This window comes from Leopardus geoffroyi, chromosome B1 (assembly GCF_018350155.1).
Source record: "Leopardus geoffroyi isolate Oge1 chromosome B1, O.geoffroyi_Oge1_pat1.0, whole genome shotgun sequence".
Lineage (NCBI taxonomy): Eukaryota > Metazoa > Chordata > Mammalia > Carnivora > Felidae > Leopardus > Leopardus geoffroyi.
In genome coordinates this window covers 161,369,974-161,391,080 of record NC_059327.1, presented here as the reverse complement: position 1 = coordinate 161,391,080, position 21,107 = coordinate 161,369,974, and the positions used below count along the sequence as shown (strand labels likewise).

Genomic DNA, 21,107 nt, shown 5'->3' with positions numbered 1-21,107 from the left:
TGTAGCCTCGCGTCAAGGGAAATGGAAGCAGGTTTCTTCCACTATTTCATGACTGGGTTCTTTTAAGCTCGTGCCTCAAGAGGAGCCAGATGTCAGGAAGCCCCATCTCTACATCTATGGAGATGTCTCTGCTCCTTCTGAGGGAAGCAGATAGTGTATCCTGGAGCTGAAAGAAGTCTTGGAAGTTTGGGAATACAGCTCTACTCCCAGAGAGCACTAAAATATCATTGGAAGCATAACTGGATAAAGAAAAATATGTTTACCAAGACTCCTTTGAGGAAGTATGGTTGATAAATCACCTGGACTGGGGTAGAAACAGCAGGTGACCCCTACACCACCTCGGAGAGGTTGGGTATACTTAATTGAAAGTCTTGTGTTGTGCTGGTGACTTAGGCAGGATGGGGCTGAACTGCTGAGGGTAATGGGGAGGCTAATCAACCACCAGAGAGCCTCCTTTGTCCCTCAGGAACAGAGCACTGAGCCCCTCCCGCTACTCCATGTTGAACCAATAGTTTCAAAGCACTGGTTTAATGGTCGACTGCTTAGCCCTCATGGGGTCCTGAGATTTCTCAGGCTCTCTGTGCTTTGCCTCACAACCTAGTCAGCTGCTTATTCAGGGCTTCCACACTTCACTTTTGAAAGACTGAATGGTGGGAGTCTCAAAATTCAGGTCTCTTTCAAGTTTTAGGGAGTACTGAACTTTTCCCACGACAAAATTCCTCATAACACCTTATCACCTTCTCTTTTCTGCAAAAGCATGCGTTACATATGAAGAAAGCAATGACAGGTACCTTCCTCTTCCTCCACATCACTGAGGGATTTCTCCTCAACAAACCCAGAGCTGGCTGAGCTCTGACTACTCGTGATACTATCCAAACGGCGTTTCGGATCCATAGTGATTTCCCCAACGTATTCCTTCCCTTGACGAAATCGTGCCCCTTTGGTCTACAATGAAGCAAATGAACAAATTCTTTGAATACAAACAAGATGTCTAAAATGTAGTAAACTATAAAAATAATTGTAACTATTAAAAGCAGACAAGAAGGACATCAATTGCAAGAATATGGAATCTCTGGGCTGAAATTTTGGGCAAATGTTCTACATAATAAATTTTCTTCCACGAAGCCTAGCTCCTTCTTTATGTTTTATTTTTTAAGTTTATTTTTACCTGTCTTGAAAGAGACAGCAAGCAGGGAGGGACAGAGAGGAAGACAGAATCCCAAGCAGGCTCTGCACCACCAGGGCAGAGCACAACACGTGGCTCAAACTTACGGACTATGAGACCATGACCAGAACCAAAATCAAGAGTCAGACGCTTAACCGACTAAGCCACCCAGGCACCCTGCTCCTTCTTTAGCTTAGAGATAAATGCCTGTTTCAAGTCTATCCCAGATACACTTCCAACATTAGGGTGCTCTTTACAGAGGGGCTGACATTCCATGGGGCCAAATACTGCTAGGAGAGAGAGAAAATAATCCAAAGCCATCCTTCTCTCCATCCTTCCTTTCCTCCTCCTCCTGCCCCCTCAGGCACCATCTATAATGGCTCAGTAAATTAGAGTCACAAAAAAATAAAACATGAGAAGATATGTTCCCCAGTAGGTAAAAGAGGTTACAACAGCCAAGAAGATTCCTCACAAGTTCTTTTTTTTTTTTTTTAAAGTTTATTTATTTATTTTGAGAGAGAGAGAGAGAGAGCGCAAATAGGGGAGGGGCAGAGAGAGAGAGAGAGAAAAAATCCTAAGCAGGTTCCGTGCTATCAGCCCAGAGCCCGAGTCAGGGCTCGATCTTATGAACTGTTGAGATCATGACCTGAACCAAAATCAAGAGTCGGACACTTAATTGACTGAACCACCCAGGCGCCCCCCTCACAAGTTCTTCACGGGGTTTTAACAAAAGAAGATTAACCTGTATCACTTTGTGTTTTCTTCCATTTTACAATGTGACCAGAGCTGAGTTAAGAAATGACATACCCGGGGCGACTGGGTGGCGCAGTCGGTTAAGCGTCCGACTTCAGCCAGGTCACGATCTCGCGGTCTGTGGGTTCGAGCCCCGCGTCAGGCTCTGGGCTGATGGCTCAGAGCCTGGAGCCTGTTTCCGATTCTGTGTCTCCCTCTCTCTCTGCCCCTCCCCCGTTCATGCTCTGTCTCTCTCTGTCCCAAAAATAAATGAACGTTGAAAAAAAAAAATTAAAAAAAATTAAGAAATGACATACCTTGTAGGGGACAAATTCATTTCTCTTGCTCCTTAAGTAAGTTGACAGGTTTCCAAACTTGCAAAATTCCACAATCACCATGAGTGGCCCTGCAGACAGCACAGCATGTCAGAGAGGAAAATGTTTCCGCTCATGTATCTCATCAAGTGTTTAATACACTGATGAACAAGAAAATACCATAGAAGATGCTACAACCTTTCACTGGGGACAGGATCACAGAAATCAGTGGGTCACAATGCCCTTACAGCGTAGCTTTTCTTTTTCCAAAAGGCAATCCCACAACCTGATCAACCAAAATTTCAGAAGAAAATCCACCCTCTTGCTTTTCAACACAATCACCTAAGAGGACTCCATTTCAGGGGGAACTACTCTTAAGGTCTTTGCTTTCAAGTTTTTTGAGAGGTTTACTTTTTTCATCTGAACATCTATTACACAAGTAGCAAACTGCAGTAGAGTGAGGCAGCATTTTTTAACTCACAGGAAGTTCCAGAAGAACTTACAGAGCCCATTAAACCTCCATGAAATATATTCGTATCTAGGAATCTGGAAGAGTATCCTAAGTTAAGGAAATCAAGGCCATGGGAGTTGAGTGGTTTCCCTGAAACACCAGCAGAGAACTAAATGCCAGAATCATCAGGCAACCAAAACCCTCCACAGATACTCACCTCCTGGCTTGGTACAGGCACCTAGAAGATTGACCACATTGAGATGGTGGCCAATATGAATGAGGATCTTGAGTTCAGACATGAGGGCTCGGTGTTCACTGTGTGTGGCTCCTTCTACAAATACACAGCAAACAGGGAGATCATAAATGTGGGCATTAGCTTAAGAGGATCAGTGCCCCACTGCATGCATGTGTACAACCTACCCTCCAGGGACAACACAGCTGTAACCAACCCAATTTACAGATTAAGTGCATTAAAAGTCAAATATAAATTATATTTTCCAATTCTAAATCAAATTCTTACTGTAAGTGCACCCAGAATGTTTGATATTTAAAGGAATCCATTGTGAAGTCTTTCGCAAAGCAGAGAATACATCTGCAAATGGAATCACGCCCAGATTTTCTTTCCTTTACAAAATTGGATTTTCATGTATCAGGTTGACTATGCTTCTTAGGGCCTGATTATTTCAGTGCTTCCTGGTAAGGAAGCAACACCATGTATTAAATATCCTTATGTGTTAGGGGCTATGCTGAAGTTCCCGCCAATCGGTGCCAAGCAGGAAATTTAACAAGGGCCAGCTGGCAAGGCCAGTTGGCCCATGAGGCCGATGAGGCTAAAGCTTCGAGAGTGATCCTGTACACTTCCCTCTAATTCACAGACGCGATCCACACCTCAGACCCTGATGAGCCACCTCGGAATGGCACACTCCCTTAGCCACAAGGGCGACGAGGCGGAGGGAGAGAGAGAGAGAGATGGCTTTGCAATGCACAAGACCTATGGGCCAAGGGTCAGTGTGCCTCATCAACGAAAGCACATCACAACTGGAGCTAAGAGCTTTACATGCACCACCTCCCCAAATTAAAACGACAAGGCCAGAACACCATTACCATTAGGATTAACGATTGTTTACAAGGCTTTTAATGTTTAAAATGTCACCCATGGTCCTTTTGTCCCTAGTGCAACCGTTATCTTTTATAGGAGAAAATCTTTTACATACTCCAATCCTAGGAGACATGCTATTTTTGCACTCTACTATTTTTACTTATTATATTAAGTTTCTTTCCATGTCTCTACATGGTCTATAATTATCTTACCAATGCACCATAAGAGATTAAAGAACAATTTTTACATAATCAAGGTATTTTTTTTTTCCTAGAGTCAGGCCACGAAGTACAGCTGTGCATGGGCTCCCAGGCAAAGTAGGGAAGTGGACGAAGCTGAAACCCATCCTCAACTTTGCCTGGAAGGCCATGTACCCTGGCAGGACGCTATGAAAGAGGAACTCGTCCCCAGTTTGCACAAAGGCATAAGCTGGCTACATGGTTGGCTAGTGGGCTCACCTAACTGCAGGGCTGCTGATACAAGCCTTGCATTACGTCTGCAGACCAGATGAAACAGATAGAGAGATACATCACCATGTAATTTTGCTTTTACCTTTTAACATTTTGACAGCCACTGTCTTGCAAGTCGCTGTCTTGTCAATTCCAAAGGCATCTGCTTCGATCACTTGGCCAAAGGCACCACGGCCAAGGGGCTTACCTATAGTCAACAACGACAGCAAACCAAACAGACTTGGACTATTACAGCATCAAAGTGACACAGAGATTCCGACTAGATCGGATCACCCGCACACCCCAGTTTAACTCGGAGATTCCAGCTCACTCCCTTGTCTTGGCTTAATCATTGAATAATATCTCCCCCTCTTCACTCTCCAAATGCCCTATTTTGGATTATTGTACAGGGACCCTACTTCTAAGTGACCAAAAGGATGATGACTCAAATTCCACAGGCAGAATGAATATTCTGAACCTGAATCCAACATGTGAATAGACTATATCTGTCACTGTCCAAAAGGAGGAAGAGATGGCTTGGTAAACCCAACACCAAATTAATATCACTTGAAAACACACCTAGTTTCAGCCGGTCTCTGGGAAATTCCCACTTGCTGGCATCATAAGGCAAACGTTCACAGTGTTCATCCAAGGGCAGTTCATCTGGATCCATGACGATGGACAAGTAGCCTGTCTTCAGTTCCCCTCCATTGGCCTGGAAATCATTATTCCTTCCAGTCACATACACTCTGTTGTCTGGCTGTTGTTTTTTTGTGTGCTTATTATTGTTGTTTATGGAAGCCCCATTCCTGATGTCTCATTTTCAAATAAAATTCATGGAGTTTGAGAGTCAGTCCTATTATAATCCTGCATCCAGTGTCCCCTCAACCCCCAAATGAGCTCCAAATGAAGTACTTAAATCTTAATTACACTGGACAGTCCAAGCCCTTTTCTCCTCTAGTGGCTTCTATCAATTAAAGCCCAGTGGTCCAGCCAAAAGAAAGTGGGAAAGAATGTTATTGTATTGAAATAAAATTGTGCCCATTGAGCCAATAACAATGGGAAGAAACAACTCAAAGAGCCCCAGTCAGCTTTCATTAATCATGAAAACCAACGTACATGGGATGGAAGGGAAATGATTTTGTTACCCGCTTAACGGTCCGTAGAACGATGACAAGTAATAACCAGAAGAACATGGCAATCACTGCTGTGCCTACTAGAATAATGACCTCCAAGTTCGTCTTCTCCTGGGCACCTAGAAAGACACAACAGAATGCTGAAAACTCATACCTTTTGATATAAGAGGACAAAGTTCAACAATAAAGCAAGATCTCAAGTTTACCAACTTGGAAAAAATCCTAGATAATAATAGTCACAAGCATCTAACTTGAAGGGATCTATAACATTCTTTTTTTTTTTTTTTTAATTTTTTTAATGTTTATTTTTTTTTGAGAGACAGAGAGAGAAAGAGAAAGAGAGAAAGAGAGAGAGAGAGAGAGAGAGAGAGCATGGAAGGGAGAGGGGCAGAGAGTGAGGGAGACACAGAATCTGAAGCAGGCTCCAGGATCTGAGCTGTCAGCACAGAGCCCGATGTGGGGTTCAAACTCACAAATGGGAGGATCATGACCAAGCTGAAGTTGGATGCTTAACTGACTGAGCTACCCAGGTTCCCTGAGTCTATAACATTCTTTTTTTTTTTTTTTTTTTTTTATTATTTTTTTTTTTTTTTCAACGTTTATTTATTTTTGGGACAGAGAGAGACAGAGCATGAACGGGGGAGGGGCAGAGAGAGAGGGAGACACAGAATCGGAAACAGGCTCCAGGCTCTGAGCCATCAGCCCAGAGCCTGATGCGGGGCTCGAACTCACGGACCGTGAGATCGTGACCTGGCTGAAGTCGGACGCTTAACCGACTGCGCCACCCAGGCGCCCCGTCTATAACATTCTTAATGGATAATTTAAAGTTTGCAAAACACTGCTCATGAAAACCTCCAACGGTAAAATTCTTTTTTTTTTAATTTTTTTAACATTTATTTATTATTGAGAGACAGAGCATGAGCGTGGGAGGGGTAGAGAGAGGGGGAGACACAGAATCTGAAGCAGGCTCCAGGCTCTGAGCTGTCAGCACAGGGTCCAACACAGGGCTTGAACTCACAAACCGTGAGATCATGACCTGAGCCAAAATCAGACGCTTAACCGACTGAGCCACCCAGGCGCCCCTCCAACGATAAAATTCTAAAGTTAAAGACAGGAATTAAGGATATCAAGGATAGAAATGTTGATGTCTTAAAAGAAAAAAATCATAAGACGGGTTGAAGGAAGAGCAGTCTTTGATGGAAAGAAAGCAGATTCCATTCTACAGAGGAGAAAAGTAGTTATTTGGCGGGGGGTGGAATAAATACCCGGTTTTGCACGGAGAGTCTCCGTTTTCATCTGAATGGAGTTTGAGAAAGGATTATATAAGAAAACAAGTGGTCAGCAAGTTACTGGCTACCATGCACCTCCTAGGTGCTCAGTCCTTTAAGTATGTCATCCCTCTTGATGTTCTCAGCAACTCTCAGTCTTCAGATGGAGAAACAAGCTCAAAGAGGTTAAGCTACTTCGTCAAGGGCACACAGCAAGTGGGTGGAATGGCGAAGAATTAAACAAGCCTGTCCAACACCAGCTAACCATTTCACTACCCTGCCCTTGAATGGCAGGAGTCTGAGTGAAGAAAAGAGAGAAATCCAAGATGAGGGCGTCCTGTATGGCCTGGCAAGATGAGTTGAAACCACCCATGAAAGGAAAGGCAGAGGTCAGCAAGGAAGCGGCAGATGCTCGGGGCTCCAGAGGATGCTCTGAGTGGGAGAAATTAAATGCCAGAGCTTTTCAGCTAGGAGTGATTAGCAGAGAGGTGATAAGGAAGCAATTAGCACATGGGACTTCCCGCTGGATGAGTGCAGAGTGAATCAAATAAGCCGTTCAAGTGGCCCAAGGCAGCCTGAAAAAGGCAGAAGTCCAAGTAAGTAACTAGTTAGCCGAATAAGAGTTAACAGTCTGGGGACAAGTACCAACTATGCCTGGAAGTAGATTTTGTTTCTCTGGTGGTTCTATTGAAGAAACTTTCTTCTTTAATTTAATTTTTTCTATTTATTTTTTTTTTTTTTTGAGAAACAGAGTGTAAGCACAAGCAGGGAAGGGGGAGGGGGAGAGGGAGGAAGAGAGAATCTCAAGCAGGCTCCATGCCCAGCACAGAGCCTGACGTGGAGCCCAGTGTGGGGACCAATACAGGGCCCAACCTGGGCTCAGTCTCACAACTGTGAGATCATGACCTGAGCCAAAATCAAGTGTCAGACCCTTAACTGACTCAGCAAACAGGCACCTCGTGGCTTTCTTTTTATACACACGGATTTTTTTTTTTAATTTTTTTTAATGTTTACTTATTTCTGAGACAGAGAGAGACAGAGCACGAGCAGGGGAGGGGCAGAGAGAGAGGGAGACACAGAATCAGAAGCAGGCTCCAGGCTCTGAGCTGTCAGCACAGAGCCCGACACGGGGCTCGAACTCACAGACTGTGAGATCATGACCTGAGCCGAAGTCGGTTGCTCAACCGACTGAGCCACCCAGGCGCCCCATACACACAGATTTTAAAGTCCATTATACCTAGTAAAAAGTTCAAAGATTCAATTGTCTATATAATTAATATTAATATAATTTTAATTAATACACTGTAAAACCTTGGTTTGCGAGCATAATTCATTCCGGAAACATGCTTGTAATCCAAAGCATGCGTATCTCAAACAGAATTTCAAGAACCATTGGTTCAGTTGTGATCATGTGACACTCATATTGCAAGACATCACTCGTTTATCAAGTTAAACAATAACTTATTGAATAACTTATTAGAAATGTTTGTTCACCTTGCAGGACACTCGCAGAACAAGTTACTCGCAATTCAAGGTTTTACTGTAATTATAACTTCCATGTTAATATTATCTCCATGTTAACATTAGGAAGACTAACCGACACAGTAAATATCTACTTCTCTCTTCTTAGTATTATTCTTTTTGGGAACTAAGTAAATGTAAGTTCTGTGCCAATGTTTCCTACTTAGGCAGGGGTAACCCGCTGCAAACAGCTCAGGGAGATGCGGCAGGGCATGAGAAAGAGCTGGAAGCCCCCACCAGGACCTGCCCTTAACATGAAGCCCTCTGGAAGTGACAAAAGCACCATGCCACTTGAAATTTTTATTTATTTCACACACTTGAAATCTTTATTTGCAAGTGCAATCTATAAAATGGTGATAAGCCTACAAATGTGAAAACAAGTCATCAAGATGCAAGATTTGATAGATTGAGGGAACTAAAATCTAGACTTTGAGAGACAAGTGAGGACGAGTTCATAAAACTCCATCCGTTTTTCCTTCTGTCACCATCCTTCTTTCTTCCTCTTTCTGTCACAAATTACCTTTCCCATCTGGGAAAATGCCAGATTTCACATCACTCCTGCACACACATAGGAGTTTCCTTTCACATTTAGACACCCTAAAATTTCCATGCCATTGGAGCAATGGTCTATTGTTCACAATTTTAATTATCTGCAGCCCAATGAAAACTATGAACCCTTGTGATTGTCTGGATAGCACTGATTTTGACGATTGAGCAGTAATTCCAGTGTTTTCCCAAGAAAATATAGAGGAATCACTTCTACAACAAGTTAATCGATCCATTCAAATGAAGAAAAGAAACAAGGGAAAGGAGGATATTCTACCTGCCTGGCTAAGAATTTTCCCATAGTGAGTACTGCCAGGATGGGAAATATGATGCAAGTAGAATTAAAATAACACTGATTATTTTTTCTAGTTGAAATAATATATACTTAGAGCAGAAAATTTACAAAGTACAAAGAATATAAAAAATCACCAAAATACTCCCACTGGGTGGCTCAGTCGGTTGAACATCTGACTCTTGATTTCGGCTCAGGTCATGATCTCACGGTTCATGGGATCAAGCCCCAAGTCAGGTTCATGTTAATAGCACAGAGCCTGCTTGGGATTCTCTCTCTTCCCCTCCCCCACTCATATGTGAGTGCACTCTCTCTCTCCCAAAAAAAAATAAATAAACATTAAAAACATCACCTATAATCCTCCCACCCAAAGTGTATGAGTATATATACAACACAAGCTAATTTTCTAAAAACACCCGATGTGTCCATGAATTTCCACTGACCTTCTACGATGAAAAATGCCTCCACTTTTGCACACCCAAGAACACTGCATGCCTGGCAGGTATACAGGCCTTCATCTTCCTTCCTCACCCTGCGGATGGTTAGGTTCCGGTTCCCATCTTTCAGCACAATACCTAAAAGAAAAGAAAAATGGTTGTTTTTATTTATGATGTGATGTGGTGGAGTTGTTTAGGAAAAAGTTTAAAAATATAAATGATGTCTTTTCTTGGATGAGTATCTAATTCTAAAGAGTGATACAGGATGCATTGCTGACTCATCACCAGTCCCAGCTTCCATGAGAATTCAACAAGGCTCTGAATTCTGAGTCTATGAAATGAGCCAGACCATGGATACTAATATTGCTTCTTTCCCACCTAAAACAAATCAAGGCATAAGGTGGGTTTTAGATCCTATCTCTGAGAATTCTGCAACCAACCAGAGATAGACATAGTCTATTCACCTGAGTCTTCAACAAGTGTTTCATTATCTTTAAACCACGTAATCTGTGGAGGGGGATTCCCAGACGTGGTGCACGAAACTTCGATGGTTTCACCAATACTTGTTGTTTGATTCTCCAGGTTTCCTGTGATCATGGGTGCCACACGCTCTGTGCACACACACACACAAAAATCATACAACATGTAGTTAAAACTTCTGAAATGGTTTTAGCATCAGTAAACTTACAGTTTAAACTTAATAAACAGTAAACCACTGATTTACTAAGCTGAAAATACATAGAAGCTAATAACATTACTCTTGGCCACTGAATAAAGTTAATGGAAGAAATAAGTCAGGACAGTTGAGAGAGATCACTTTGGACATCCTTATTAGTGATTCTAGCTGGTCGTCACATCACAAAATAAAGGTTGTCACCTTTATGGGGTTTTCTTCTAACTAGACACAGCTTCCCCAAGGGGAAACTTTCCCTCCCATGAAAGTTCTAGACAGTGACACCCTTGAATTCTGCATGTTTCTCTTGGTAAGTGCGAACCTTCAGTGTAATTCAACAAAGAATGCCTTATGTATATTTGGCACTTTTTACAAAACTCACTTATACTATTTCTGTTGCTCATTATCAACCATACGATGGACAAGAATATTAACCTTCTTTTGCAGATGAAATAACTGTAGTTAAGGGGGTTAAACAACTTCTCCAAGTCCCTATAACTCAGTGAACATTTGAACTAATGAGCTTATAAGACTAGTCCGGTGCCATTTCCACTAAAACACAAACAAGCAAGACAATAATCCCTAAAGAAAGTCAAAGATTTCAAAAATTAAGCTCATGGGTATTTGTTTCAATGTACAGCAAAACTTCAGATGTACCCTTTCATCAAAGCATTATAGAAATATCTTGTCCAAAGCAATCGAAGGCAATCTTGCTGAAAGAATCCACTGCCACATTTAGCAAAATGGGATCACCTCAGTGGTGAACTACACTGGGATTTAAGCAAATGTCCTGGGCTCTATTCTATTTCTAAGAATAATTTTAGGAAAACGACTTAGGAGTCCTTAGAGAAGCAAACCAGGTCATTGTGAGCACATATTTCCTGGGCATGGTCTCTTTCATATCTCTTTCTGAATTCTTCCTTTAATTTGAAACAGGACCTGTCCCCAAGATGGCCATATATGTGATAAGATACAAAGGGCCCTGGGAATGACTTCACCCCAAAAAATTCCTTCTTTTGACACCTAAGTCTTAACACTAGCAAACACTACCCTAGTGTCTATCTGAGGATACCTCTTAAAATATGCCAAGGCCTCTGAAGAAGACGCTATTCCTCCAAAACCTTAGTATAGATTCATTCACCTGCGCAGTTCCCCATCTTAACAGTAAAATCAGAGAATGCACACATCCCAGAAACTGGAAACGGACACTAAAGAGAGGAGAAAATGGAGGGAGTCGGCACAAAGAGACTTTCCCAAGTTTGTCTGATTTCCCCAGAGACAGAGGCGTGGCTGCATAGCTTTTGCGCAAGACACAAGGTTAGATAAGGTGTGGAGAGTGGCTCCATGCGGAATTTACAAAGCTATCTGCTCACTAAAATTATCCTCCCATTGATCTTATGCTGGACTACACGGGATGACCCAGAGGGACAAGCAGTGAGTGGTGCACCCCTCCCATGGGCTCTCACAGGCCCTAAACAACCCCATTGTCACACTCTTCATGTAATAGGTATCTTACTGAGCACCTAGCATGTGTCACTGTGTTCTCTGACGCGAGCTACTACAAGGAGTAAAACAAAACAATTCCTCTCCTCATGGACACCGAGACCTCAATGTGCTACGACCGCCTGGTGGTTGCCTGTGTTCTTATCTTACCTACCTCCTCACCACTCTGAATTTCTGGAACCTTCTTAGCTCACAGTAGGCATTCCATGAACACGTGTCTACTAAAATAAATAAATGTCCAAGAATAAAGTAGAAATTTCCCCAGTTTAGGCTCATCCCTCGGAAATCCTAATGAAATCCTATCATTAGAGCTGGAAGGAACCATGTTATTTTCTCTTTTTAATACATCATTTCACCACTATCCACCTCTCTCTGCCTCAAGGACTTTCAGTGAATAAGCTGAGTGTGTACCCGTCTACTTCATAGGCTCCTATACGATATTTTCTCACAGTCCCCCAAAGCCCTACACTAAAGGCATTCCAACAGTCTTTGATGATCCAGAGTTGCCTCCCTACCTAAAACCGTGAGCTGTCGGACCACACAATGTCTTTTCTTGGTCTTCCTGTCCTGAGCAAAGCACACGTAATCTCCTTGGTCCTGCAAGGATGCGTTCTGGAGCTCCAGGATCAAAGTGTCGCTTGTGCCATTAGAGAACGTGGTGGCATTCATTTTCCAAAGGGCATCCAAGTTCTTGCAGATGGGTGTAGGCAGCTCTCCCACATGGACTGGCAGAGCCTGAGAGCCAGCCTTGTACCACGTGAGGTTCTCAAACGTAGTTCTGTCTGCAGTGCACCACAAAGACACCCGTTCCTGTTCGGTCGGCTGGGTGCCGGGCTGCAAAGTGATTTCAGGGCCCCCTGAAATACAAAACCCATGGTTAGAAAGTGGCGATTTAATTTGGGCAGCGCGCTTTTGTCTTCTTGCCACCCCTAGACTGCTATAAAGCACCAAGAATAGTGAGGCCCTCGCAATCCCAGACAATGTCACACAGGGAAACAACCGAACGAGACAGCTCGGGCCTCAAAATAGGTTATTTTACTAAGGTGTAGTCCTCAGATATGTATCAAATCTCCACTTTGAGCCCTAAACACAGTTTTTGAGATGAAAATAAAAAATCCAAGACATATTTACAGCAGATAATTATAACACGGAATTTTAAAAATGAGATCCTCATCGACACATCACACTCAATGACATTAAGGCTATAATTACGACAACGAATTAGCCCACGTTGAACTATTTCACCCAGTCCAGTCAGCTAAAGCTTATCCATAAAGCTAAGATGAACAGGCAGAATCAGCAGCATTGGGAGGAAACTGTCCCTATGTCATTACAATTACCTCCAGTCAATGCTGTCAACTACTCAGCAGCAAGCCCACCAACACCGATTGAACCCCAAAAAGCCACACACTACGCTAGACTCAGATGGTGGGGACATAACTAGTACCCAGGACTAGTGGCTAAAAATATGTGAAACAGGGGCACCTGGGGGCTCAGTCGGTTGAGCATCCGACACTTGATTTCAGGATCCCTGGGTCGTGGGATCAAGCCCCGTGTCGGGCTCTGTGCTGAGCATGGAGCCTGCTTGGGATTCTCTCTCTCTCTCTCTCTCTCTCTCTCTCTCTCTCTCTTTCTCCCTCCCTCCCTCCCTCTCCCTCTGTCCCTCTCCCCTACTCTCTCTCTCACTCGCACTCTAAAATAAGTTTTTTAAAAATTAAAAAAAAACATATGTAAAACCATTCTCTCCCGTGAGCGAATGGGAGTCAGTTGTACTGATTTCGCATGAGCCCAGGAGCTCCCTGAGAAGTCTTCATTTACGAACAAAAGCATCCCCAGTGTCAGTCCAAGGCCTTTTCCAAAACCACCATGCCACTCAAGAATGGCAAGGACCACAGACTATCAGACAGCTTAGCACCCCCTTGGCAAGAGATCCAACGCCCCCTCCCCCCCAGAGAGCAGTACTCACTGGTCACGTGGAAGGAGATAACCCTCTCTCCTCTCCCAGCTTTGTTGACGGCTTCACATTTGTACAAAGCTGACACATTTGCCGCTTGGATAACAAGGGTACTTACAGTCTATGAAAAAAACAAATCCCAGGCCGTAAACGATGGAGGCTGTGTTCATGCACATGCATTCAGACTCAAATTCAACCTGTAAGACCCGCCTACTCCATTCATACTCCCACACTGACCTCTCTCAAATCCACACAATTATCATTATGCTGGTGTGACTCACACATTACACAAAACAGACTTTGGAAACCAAAAGGGAAATCATGTATTTTAGCCTAACACTGCACACATTTTCTCATTTCCATATTCGTAAAATCAGAATCACCTTACAATCGATGTACAGAGCTAACAGCATATGTGTTTTATCTTCCTCTGATAAGATACTAATAAGGCGATGGTGCTTCTAACAGTCAATGGTGTTTTCAAACTGACTTAATATGTTAGTATTTTATCGTACAATTAATGTGACTATCAATCTCTAATATCCCTCACGTAGGATTACACCATGCTTCCACTCCATCCTCCCACCCTTCCATCAAAGAGAGAGAGAAAGAGAGAGAGAGAGACAGATTTTCAATTTAAAGAGCTTCAAACTCACTTTGTTTTTTCCTTCAATTAGGGCAAACTGATTTTTGTTGACTTCAATTTTATTTCCCCCCTGGAAGTCATCCACATTTCTCCATTCTTTACAAGTGTATGGGTTTGTCATTAAGACAGCTTGGCTATAAGGAAGAAATAACAGCTCTTATTAGGACTTAACTTTCCTTTAGTTCAAATCCATAGCAAGGAAAGGAGTCAGACTTTGGTTACTACGTTCTTAGAAATAACTTTCAGCGCACCCTGCCATGTTACAAGACTTGGCGCCAAATAAAAATAGGCCTCAGCAAAGAAGGAAAAGGTTCTAGGTAGATTCATTCAGGATACAGGAGGGAAACAGCTATTCTGGGAACAAACCTCCATTCATAAATTGAATCGACAAGACAATTCAAGTTAATTTAGTTCAAAGGAAGACAAGGAAACTAAGAAGTCATTGGGCTTCTTAAAGCAATCTCCCTGGGACTGTGGCCTTTGTGTAGGAAATGGTCAGCATCTGAGGAAGAAACTAGTAGAGGCCATCTCAAAAACAACAACAGGAAGTGAACGGCTCAGGGTGATAGTGGGTGGCCTGTGTTTTTTTTCCTAAGGATGTCTGGACTCGTGTTAGAACCTGATAAGCTGGGCCTGAGAAGCCAAAGGCTCTCATCCATCAGCTCTTCCTCTGAGATGGACCTTCTCCCAGATAAGGAGAGATGTGGTATTCACCAGTTGCTTGGCGTAAGGGAAAGAAACAAAGATTGGCGATCGGCAATGTGAGGGAAGGGCCTGCATTTGGAGAGGTGTGCCAACCTAGGAACAGAGAGCTAGCTGATCTCAAAGTGGGACAGCAACGAAAGACATCCCCTAAAATGTTAAGACGTGGAGAAAGATGGAAAGCACTGCTTGGGGCAGAACTTTCTTAGGAAGGGCCGTCTCAGGGGGAATGGAGTCACACAGCGTGGCTGCAGAAATGCAGAACAGCAGGGCAAAAGAGGACGGGGTCCTACTCACGCAGGCCTGTAGGCACACTCCTCCTCCAGCTGCCAGTACCAGCGGATGTGATGTGGCGGGGGGACCGCGTAGACCGTGCACGTCAGCGTTTGCGTGGTGCCGTACTGGTACGAATCCACCGGAGAGATCAGGGATTTCTCGCCGATCTGGGGTGGGACTGGAGACGGGAAAAGTCACTTTTGAATTGTCAATCGGCTTGGAGGAGCAGAAGGGGGAAGCTTTCATCAACCAAGGCCTATGTTTCTATAAGCATATGATTCCACTCCCATTTTCTTTCTCAAAGAACAGCTAGACTTGGAAAGAGGACACGGAACTTCTAGCAAAAGTCATCCTCCTCGCCAGCGGAGGACTTTGCACAAGACTGGCCACCCTCTCTCTGCCTTGTTATCCCTACATGTTATCCCTACATGTTGGGGATAACTCTCCCTGTGCTCCCAGTCTCAAGAGATCAGGACAGGAAAGGCATAAAATCACTGTGACTAGTGCAGTAAATACGCTTATTATGTGCCAGGCATCGTTCTAAGTGCTCTAGCCAGAATAATCCATTCGATCCTCATAGCCACTATCATTGTCCCTTTTACACATAAGAAGAATGAAACAGAAAAGTCGAATGACTTGCCCAAGATCACCTACCTCTCTTCCTCCTCCCTCCCCGTCTCCTTCTTCCACTTCTTTCCCTCCTTCCTTCCTCCCTCTCTCCCTCCTTTCCTTCCTTTTCTTCCCTCCCCCTCTTCCTTTTTCTCACCCTTTTTTTTTTCTTTCCTTTTTTTGGCTCCAAAGTCATTAATGCAAAACTATTCTCCCATCATCATCAACTTAAAGATTCGGATTATACTCTCAAATTTTGACTTTTTATGTTCATTTTATCTGGCAGGGTAAATGCTAAGGTGAATCAAACGGTTAGTGGCTTCATGAATTCTCGAGATGGGCTTATACACTATCCATTTTTACATCTTTGTTTTGTGCTCATTTGCTTCTCCCTACCCTACTTATGAGCTTTCTAGCTTCTCACCTTTCCCAAATCCCCTCCTCCTGAGTGGCTTCTAAAGGACATTTCTGCAACCTATTTTCTTTAAAATACTCCCTGAAGCTGATGTCCCAGCAAAGAAATGAAGTCAAGCTCAGCAGACACACAGAGCAGCGGCAGGATATGTGAGGAAGCACCCTAACGTTACAAGAGAAGATCCTGAAGTTGTAATGTGCTGCGCCCATAGGGAGAACAAAGAATGCCAACAGAGAAGCATTTCCCAAACTGTGTCTAGAGCAAGAGATGAGTGGATTTCTCGGGTTGGAGGGGGATGCTCGGCTCAAATAATTTTGTTAAGCCCTCAATACTCTATGTCTCTCCCCCTGGAGAATGGCAACATACATAAGCATATTAAAGGTCCTGATAAGTCCTGCTATATAGACACCTGTTGTCCATCGACTTAGCATCTCAAACACTTCCTTGACCATAATACCATTTTATTCCCCATCCAGGACACTTTCAGCTTGAAAGAACAAAGTTCAAATCATCCTTAGATCAAAAACTTTTTATCTTCCCTTTATAGCCTCAGAGTCAGATAGATCTTAGACTCCTGTTTTTAAAAAAAAAAATTTTTTTTTAACTTCCAGCCAACCAATGTCAACCTGCAAAAGCCTTCTGAGCTGGGATCTGCCTGTGCCTCAAAGTAGCAGCTTCCCACAAAATTCAAAAAGGCTCTTAAACATTTGCACGCCAGGTGCACACTTCCTTGTCCGTGAGACAAGGTCAAAGGCAACACAACTGTTCAAGGAGGGGTGCTTATTTCACAGCATACAGCCATTGAATGTATCATCTACATCAATGCTGCATGTGACTGCTGAACAGTTCAGTTGCGTGGCCTCTTAAGCACGTATGTCCAGAGCATGCTGTCCTACACCTCACCTCAACTCTACTGCTCTGGATCATTTCTATAAAAAAAATTTTTTAATGTTTATTTATTTTTGAGAGAGAGAGAGAGAGAGAGGGAGAGAGCAGGGGAGGGCAGAGAGAGGGAGACACAGAATCCGAAGCAGGCTCCAGGCTCCGAGCTGTCAGCACAGAGCCCAACGCGGGGCTTGAACTCACGAACTGCGAGATCCTGACCTGAGCCGAAGTTGGACGCTTAACCCACTGAGCCACCCAGGCGCCCCTGGATCATTTTTATACGTAGAAGCCTGTTCCTGATGTGAGTGAAGCAGCGGGTGTGACAAAGGACTCGTGGCCTGGCTGTGTAGGAAGCCGTAATCGTACCCTTTATAATCGGTTTGGGGCCGAGAGGGAAAGCGGAACAAACTCACCATTCACGACCAGAGATACCACGTGGCTCTGTTTCTCCTTCGAGATGGGGTTGGTAAGGATGACAGTGTAATTTCCTGTATCTTTTTCACTCACTTCCATAATAGTCAGTACATGCCCCACTTTTATTGTGTGATTGGACTCAATGGGTCTTCCATTTTTATACCTGTGGGAAAAAAAAAATTCTCGGGAATTAGTATAATTTAAGGGTTTGCTTTCAGGGGGAACAATGCTTTGCCTTTATTCCTAATAGTTACCATTTTATTTCCGGGGGAGGGTAACCAAGGTACTTCACAGGCACTCTGACACGGTCTCCCACGACGGCTTCCACCAAAGATTCCATGCCACTACCAAAAGCGACAAAAGGTTTTTCTGGAAAACAATAAAAATAATTACTCCTACGAATGTCAACTTCTTCAGTGAATGGTCATTTGGTTTAGTTTTTCATTTCAAATGAAGAGTCTGTGATCTAGGGAGTGTGAGTTGCCACAATTCAGGGATTCCCCACACTGCCTTTCCTTGGTCCCAGTCCAGCTTCTCCCCATCAACTGGCCTCTGGATTTACCTTTCTCTCTCTCTGAGGGGCCACTGCAAGCCTACTGGTTGCTCCAGTCTCAGTTCAAGCGTTTGCTCCCCTGGGAAGTTTTCTCTAAGTCCTCCAGGAACCTCGGGTGCTCCTTCTCCTCCGTCCCCCTTGCACCCGATACCTACCCACCATCTGCCCCGGGACTCAGTCCTCGGACCCCTTCTCTTTATCTGCACCCTCCTCCAGGCTCAGCCATAAAGTGCCATTCACCCCTGACTTCTCCGGGTTCCAGACTTACATATCAAATATCTCCACTCGGACGTTTGATGGGCCTGTCCAAATAAACACACCCAACACCGTCGCCCCAAATCTTACTTCCCTCTCAGTCTTCCCCATCTCGGTCGATAAAACCACCACTCATTCACTTCCTCACGCTAACGATTCAAGTCAGCTCGCATTCTGTTTCTCTTAGGCCCCTCAGCCGTTGAGTCAATGGGTGGGTCCTGTTGGCTCTATCTTCAAAACCATATCCAGAACCAGATCACTTCTCCCCACTTCTGCCTCTACCACTCAGTCCAAGCCACTCACCAGCTCTCACCGGGATAAATGCAATTAAGCCTCCTATCTGGTCTCCCTACTGCTGCCCTTTCTTCCCTAAAGTATTTCACATAAAACACGCAGCAATCCTACGGAAACGTCAACCAGAGCGTGGCTCTCTCGGCTCGAGCCCTTCTATGAATGCCCGTATTATAAAATCCAAAATCATTACCCGGGCCCAAGGTTGAGTGCCAAATGAATTACCACCTAACCGGGGACGCTGACGTGTTATTATGTGACATGATTATCAGCAAAGGCGAATAAAAAAGAAACGAAGTTATTTTGCTCAAAGCCCCACAGATAGTAATTAAATCCAGGTTTCCTCAATTGCAAAGCCCTTGCTTATTCACACACGCCCCTCAGCCTCGAAATAAAACGAAAATGTAAAAACTATCGTAGATAACAACACTCTGCTTAGTATACTGTAGTAACGGCAGCCACAAAAACTGCAACAAGTAAAAGTTAGTGAGCACTTGCTGTCTCGGCTCATCTCATTATTAAAGTTGGGATTTGAACCCAAGCCGTGCTCTTGATCTCTAGGGCATGTGGCCTCCCTAGCAAGAGCTCAGCCATGTCTTCTGAATGAACAAAACAGGAATCTCTAGCTGACCTAACGTCATTTAGATGATCTCGCTTTTCAAGGCATGGCATGATTCCAAAGGACAGCGTCGCTTACCGTGGACCCTGACGAATGTGCTGTTCCGCTTGGTCATCAGCCCACTGGAAGCCGCACAGGTATACCACCCTTGGTCACTCCGGGTTACACCATCTATGGTCAAGGTGCTCAAAAATTTCTTCATCTCACTCCCAGATTGAGTTTTTAGGTCCCGGTTAACAACCTTTTTATGCTGATGCTGAAAAAGAGTTTACTGAACTTTCAAAGTCCAGCATAACATCCCCTGGTAGCTTCTAGATACCCACAGGACCAAGTCTTGGCCCTTGGTGAATGCGATTCGTGCTAATAAGAGGTACTTCAGAACTTTTAACACCATCTAGGCTACCAATATATTTGGTTTCAAGAGAAATAAATGCAACCAACTGAATTAAGATTTTGAAAGCCTCACATAGTGGGAATGAGATGGACAGGTACCACAGAAACACAAGCAAGTATGATCACTGTTTAAGGAGAAGTATGTCTCATGCCACCTCTTAAAGACAAATTCCCTTAAAGGGAAAATAGATCAAAGACTTTGGAGCACAGAGAAATAATGCAACCTGGAAAGATGTAATCACCTAGAAAAAAACTAATCTTCACTGCCTGATTATAGCAGAGTGGAACTGAGCTTTTGGCATTGCATCTGTTTTCCATGGGTGCTATGCGTTCTGTAGTTCTTTTAAAGTAAGTGTGTGTGTGTGTGTGTGTGTGTGTGTGTGTGTGTGTGAGAGAGAGAGAGAGAGAGAGAGAGATAGAGAGGGAGGGAGAGACAGACAGACAGACAGAAAGAGAGAGACAGAGTTAAGGCCCTTACATTTTATCTGGCCAGACAAGTCCCTATCTCTCTCAAGCAAACTCCATTGAAGCTTATTATCAAAGTATTTAGAGGTCTGCCTTTGAACTGTTAGTGTTACCTTCAAAAAAGGGTATTCCCAGTTGAAGTCAATCCCCACATTTAGTTCAGTCCTTGCTGTACAGTTTAAGACGAGCCTCTCTCCAACAGACAGCTCAACTCCATGAGGGGGATTCAGAACCACATCATAAATCTTGTACCCTGGAGCAAGTAAATTGAAAACACAGAGAAAGAGGGGGAAAACAAATATAACTTTGCATGGATTTTTTTTTCAAAATGATGCAGCTTCAAAACGTGCCACATCATTTTTCCCTGAGGGCCTCAGCAATACTTGGTAACTCGCAGCAAAATCACCCACAGAGGCTTACAAAGCAGACTTGCAGGAATCTCAAAGATGTTGCCCGGTGGATAGAAAAGCAGTAAAATTTGAGTAGTCAAAAGCCAATGAAGCCAGCTTTAGTAAATTACTGAATTTTCCGTAAAATAGGTATAATTAAAAGAACGGATGCCAAGCAATGCTTTGAACATTGAATTTTCCATAAAATACGCTCCGATAATAACACTCTTTTCCATCCTTGGTCTTGGCAAGAGAGGCGAAAAACTCAATTGCACAGAGGTTTATTTGGTAGAGAAGAGCAGATATAATGAATTACACCATACCAGATCTTGAACGAATATCTTTTTCAATATCCCTTGTCCTTCCCCCTATACTTTAACCTTCAGGATCTTAATATAGGAAGCCAATCTTTAATGTCTAATATTAATGATACGGAAAGAAACTGTCCACTTACCTACAACCACAACTATGTACATGATAGACTGGTAACTTTCATCATTAATTTTTGCTTCACAGAAGACCATGCCAGCATAGCTGATCATGTAGCTGGGGATAGTAAAGCCTTTCTTACTGTCCCAGGAAATTCTGTTACCATCAGGGACAAACCTCTTTTCTGGATACCTCTGGGTAGAGAAAGAAATGCCAAATATTGAAT

General features: G+C 43.5%; 1 protein-coding gene across 1 annotated transcript in view; it reads right to left on the bottom strand.

Annotated features, from left to right (window-relative positions):
- The window catches only part of KDR (kinase insert domain receptor), a 47,479-nt gene that overhangs the window by 15,914 nt on the left and 10,458 nt on the right, over positions 1-21,107 (bottom strand). Inside the window, exons 5-21 of the mRNA XM_045474024.1 lie at positions 20,907-21,075; positions 20,177-20,316; positions 19,284-19,461; positions 17,742-17,856; positions 17,487-17,650; positions 15,186-15,342; positions 14,197-14,320; positions 13,553-13,661; positions 12,102-12,443; positions 9,875-10,021; positions 9,417-9,548; positions 5,359-5,465; positions 4,790-4,925; positions 4,314-4,418; positions 2,880-2,993; positions 2,215-2,303; positions 792-945 (exon numbers count right to left, since the gene is read on the bottom strand). Coding sequence (XP_045329980.1) covers positions 792-945; positions 2,215-2,303; positions 2,880-2,993; positions 4,314-4,418; positions 4,790-4,925; positions 5,359-5,465; positions 9,417-9,548; positions 9,875-10,021; positions 12,102-12,443; positions 13,553-13,661; positions 14,197-14,320; positions 15,186-15,342; positions 17,487-17,650; positions 17,742-17,856; positions 19,284-19,461; positions 20,177-20,316; positions 20,907-21,075 — 2,482 coding nt within the window. The remainder of the gene's footprint in view (positions 1-791; positions 946-2,214; positions 2,304-2,879; positions 2,994-4,313; positions 4,419-4,789; positions 4,926-5,358; positions 5,466-9,416; positions 9,549-9,874; positions 10,022-12,101; positions 12,444-13,552; positions 13,662-14,196; positions 14,321-15,185; positions 15,343-17,486; positions 17,651-17,741; positions 17,857-19,283; positions 19,462-20,176; positions 20,317-20,906; positions 21,076-21,107) is intronic.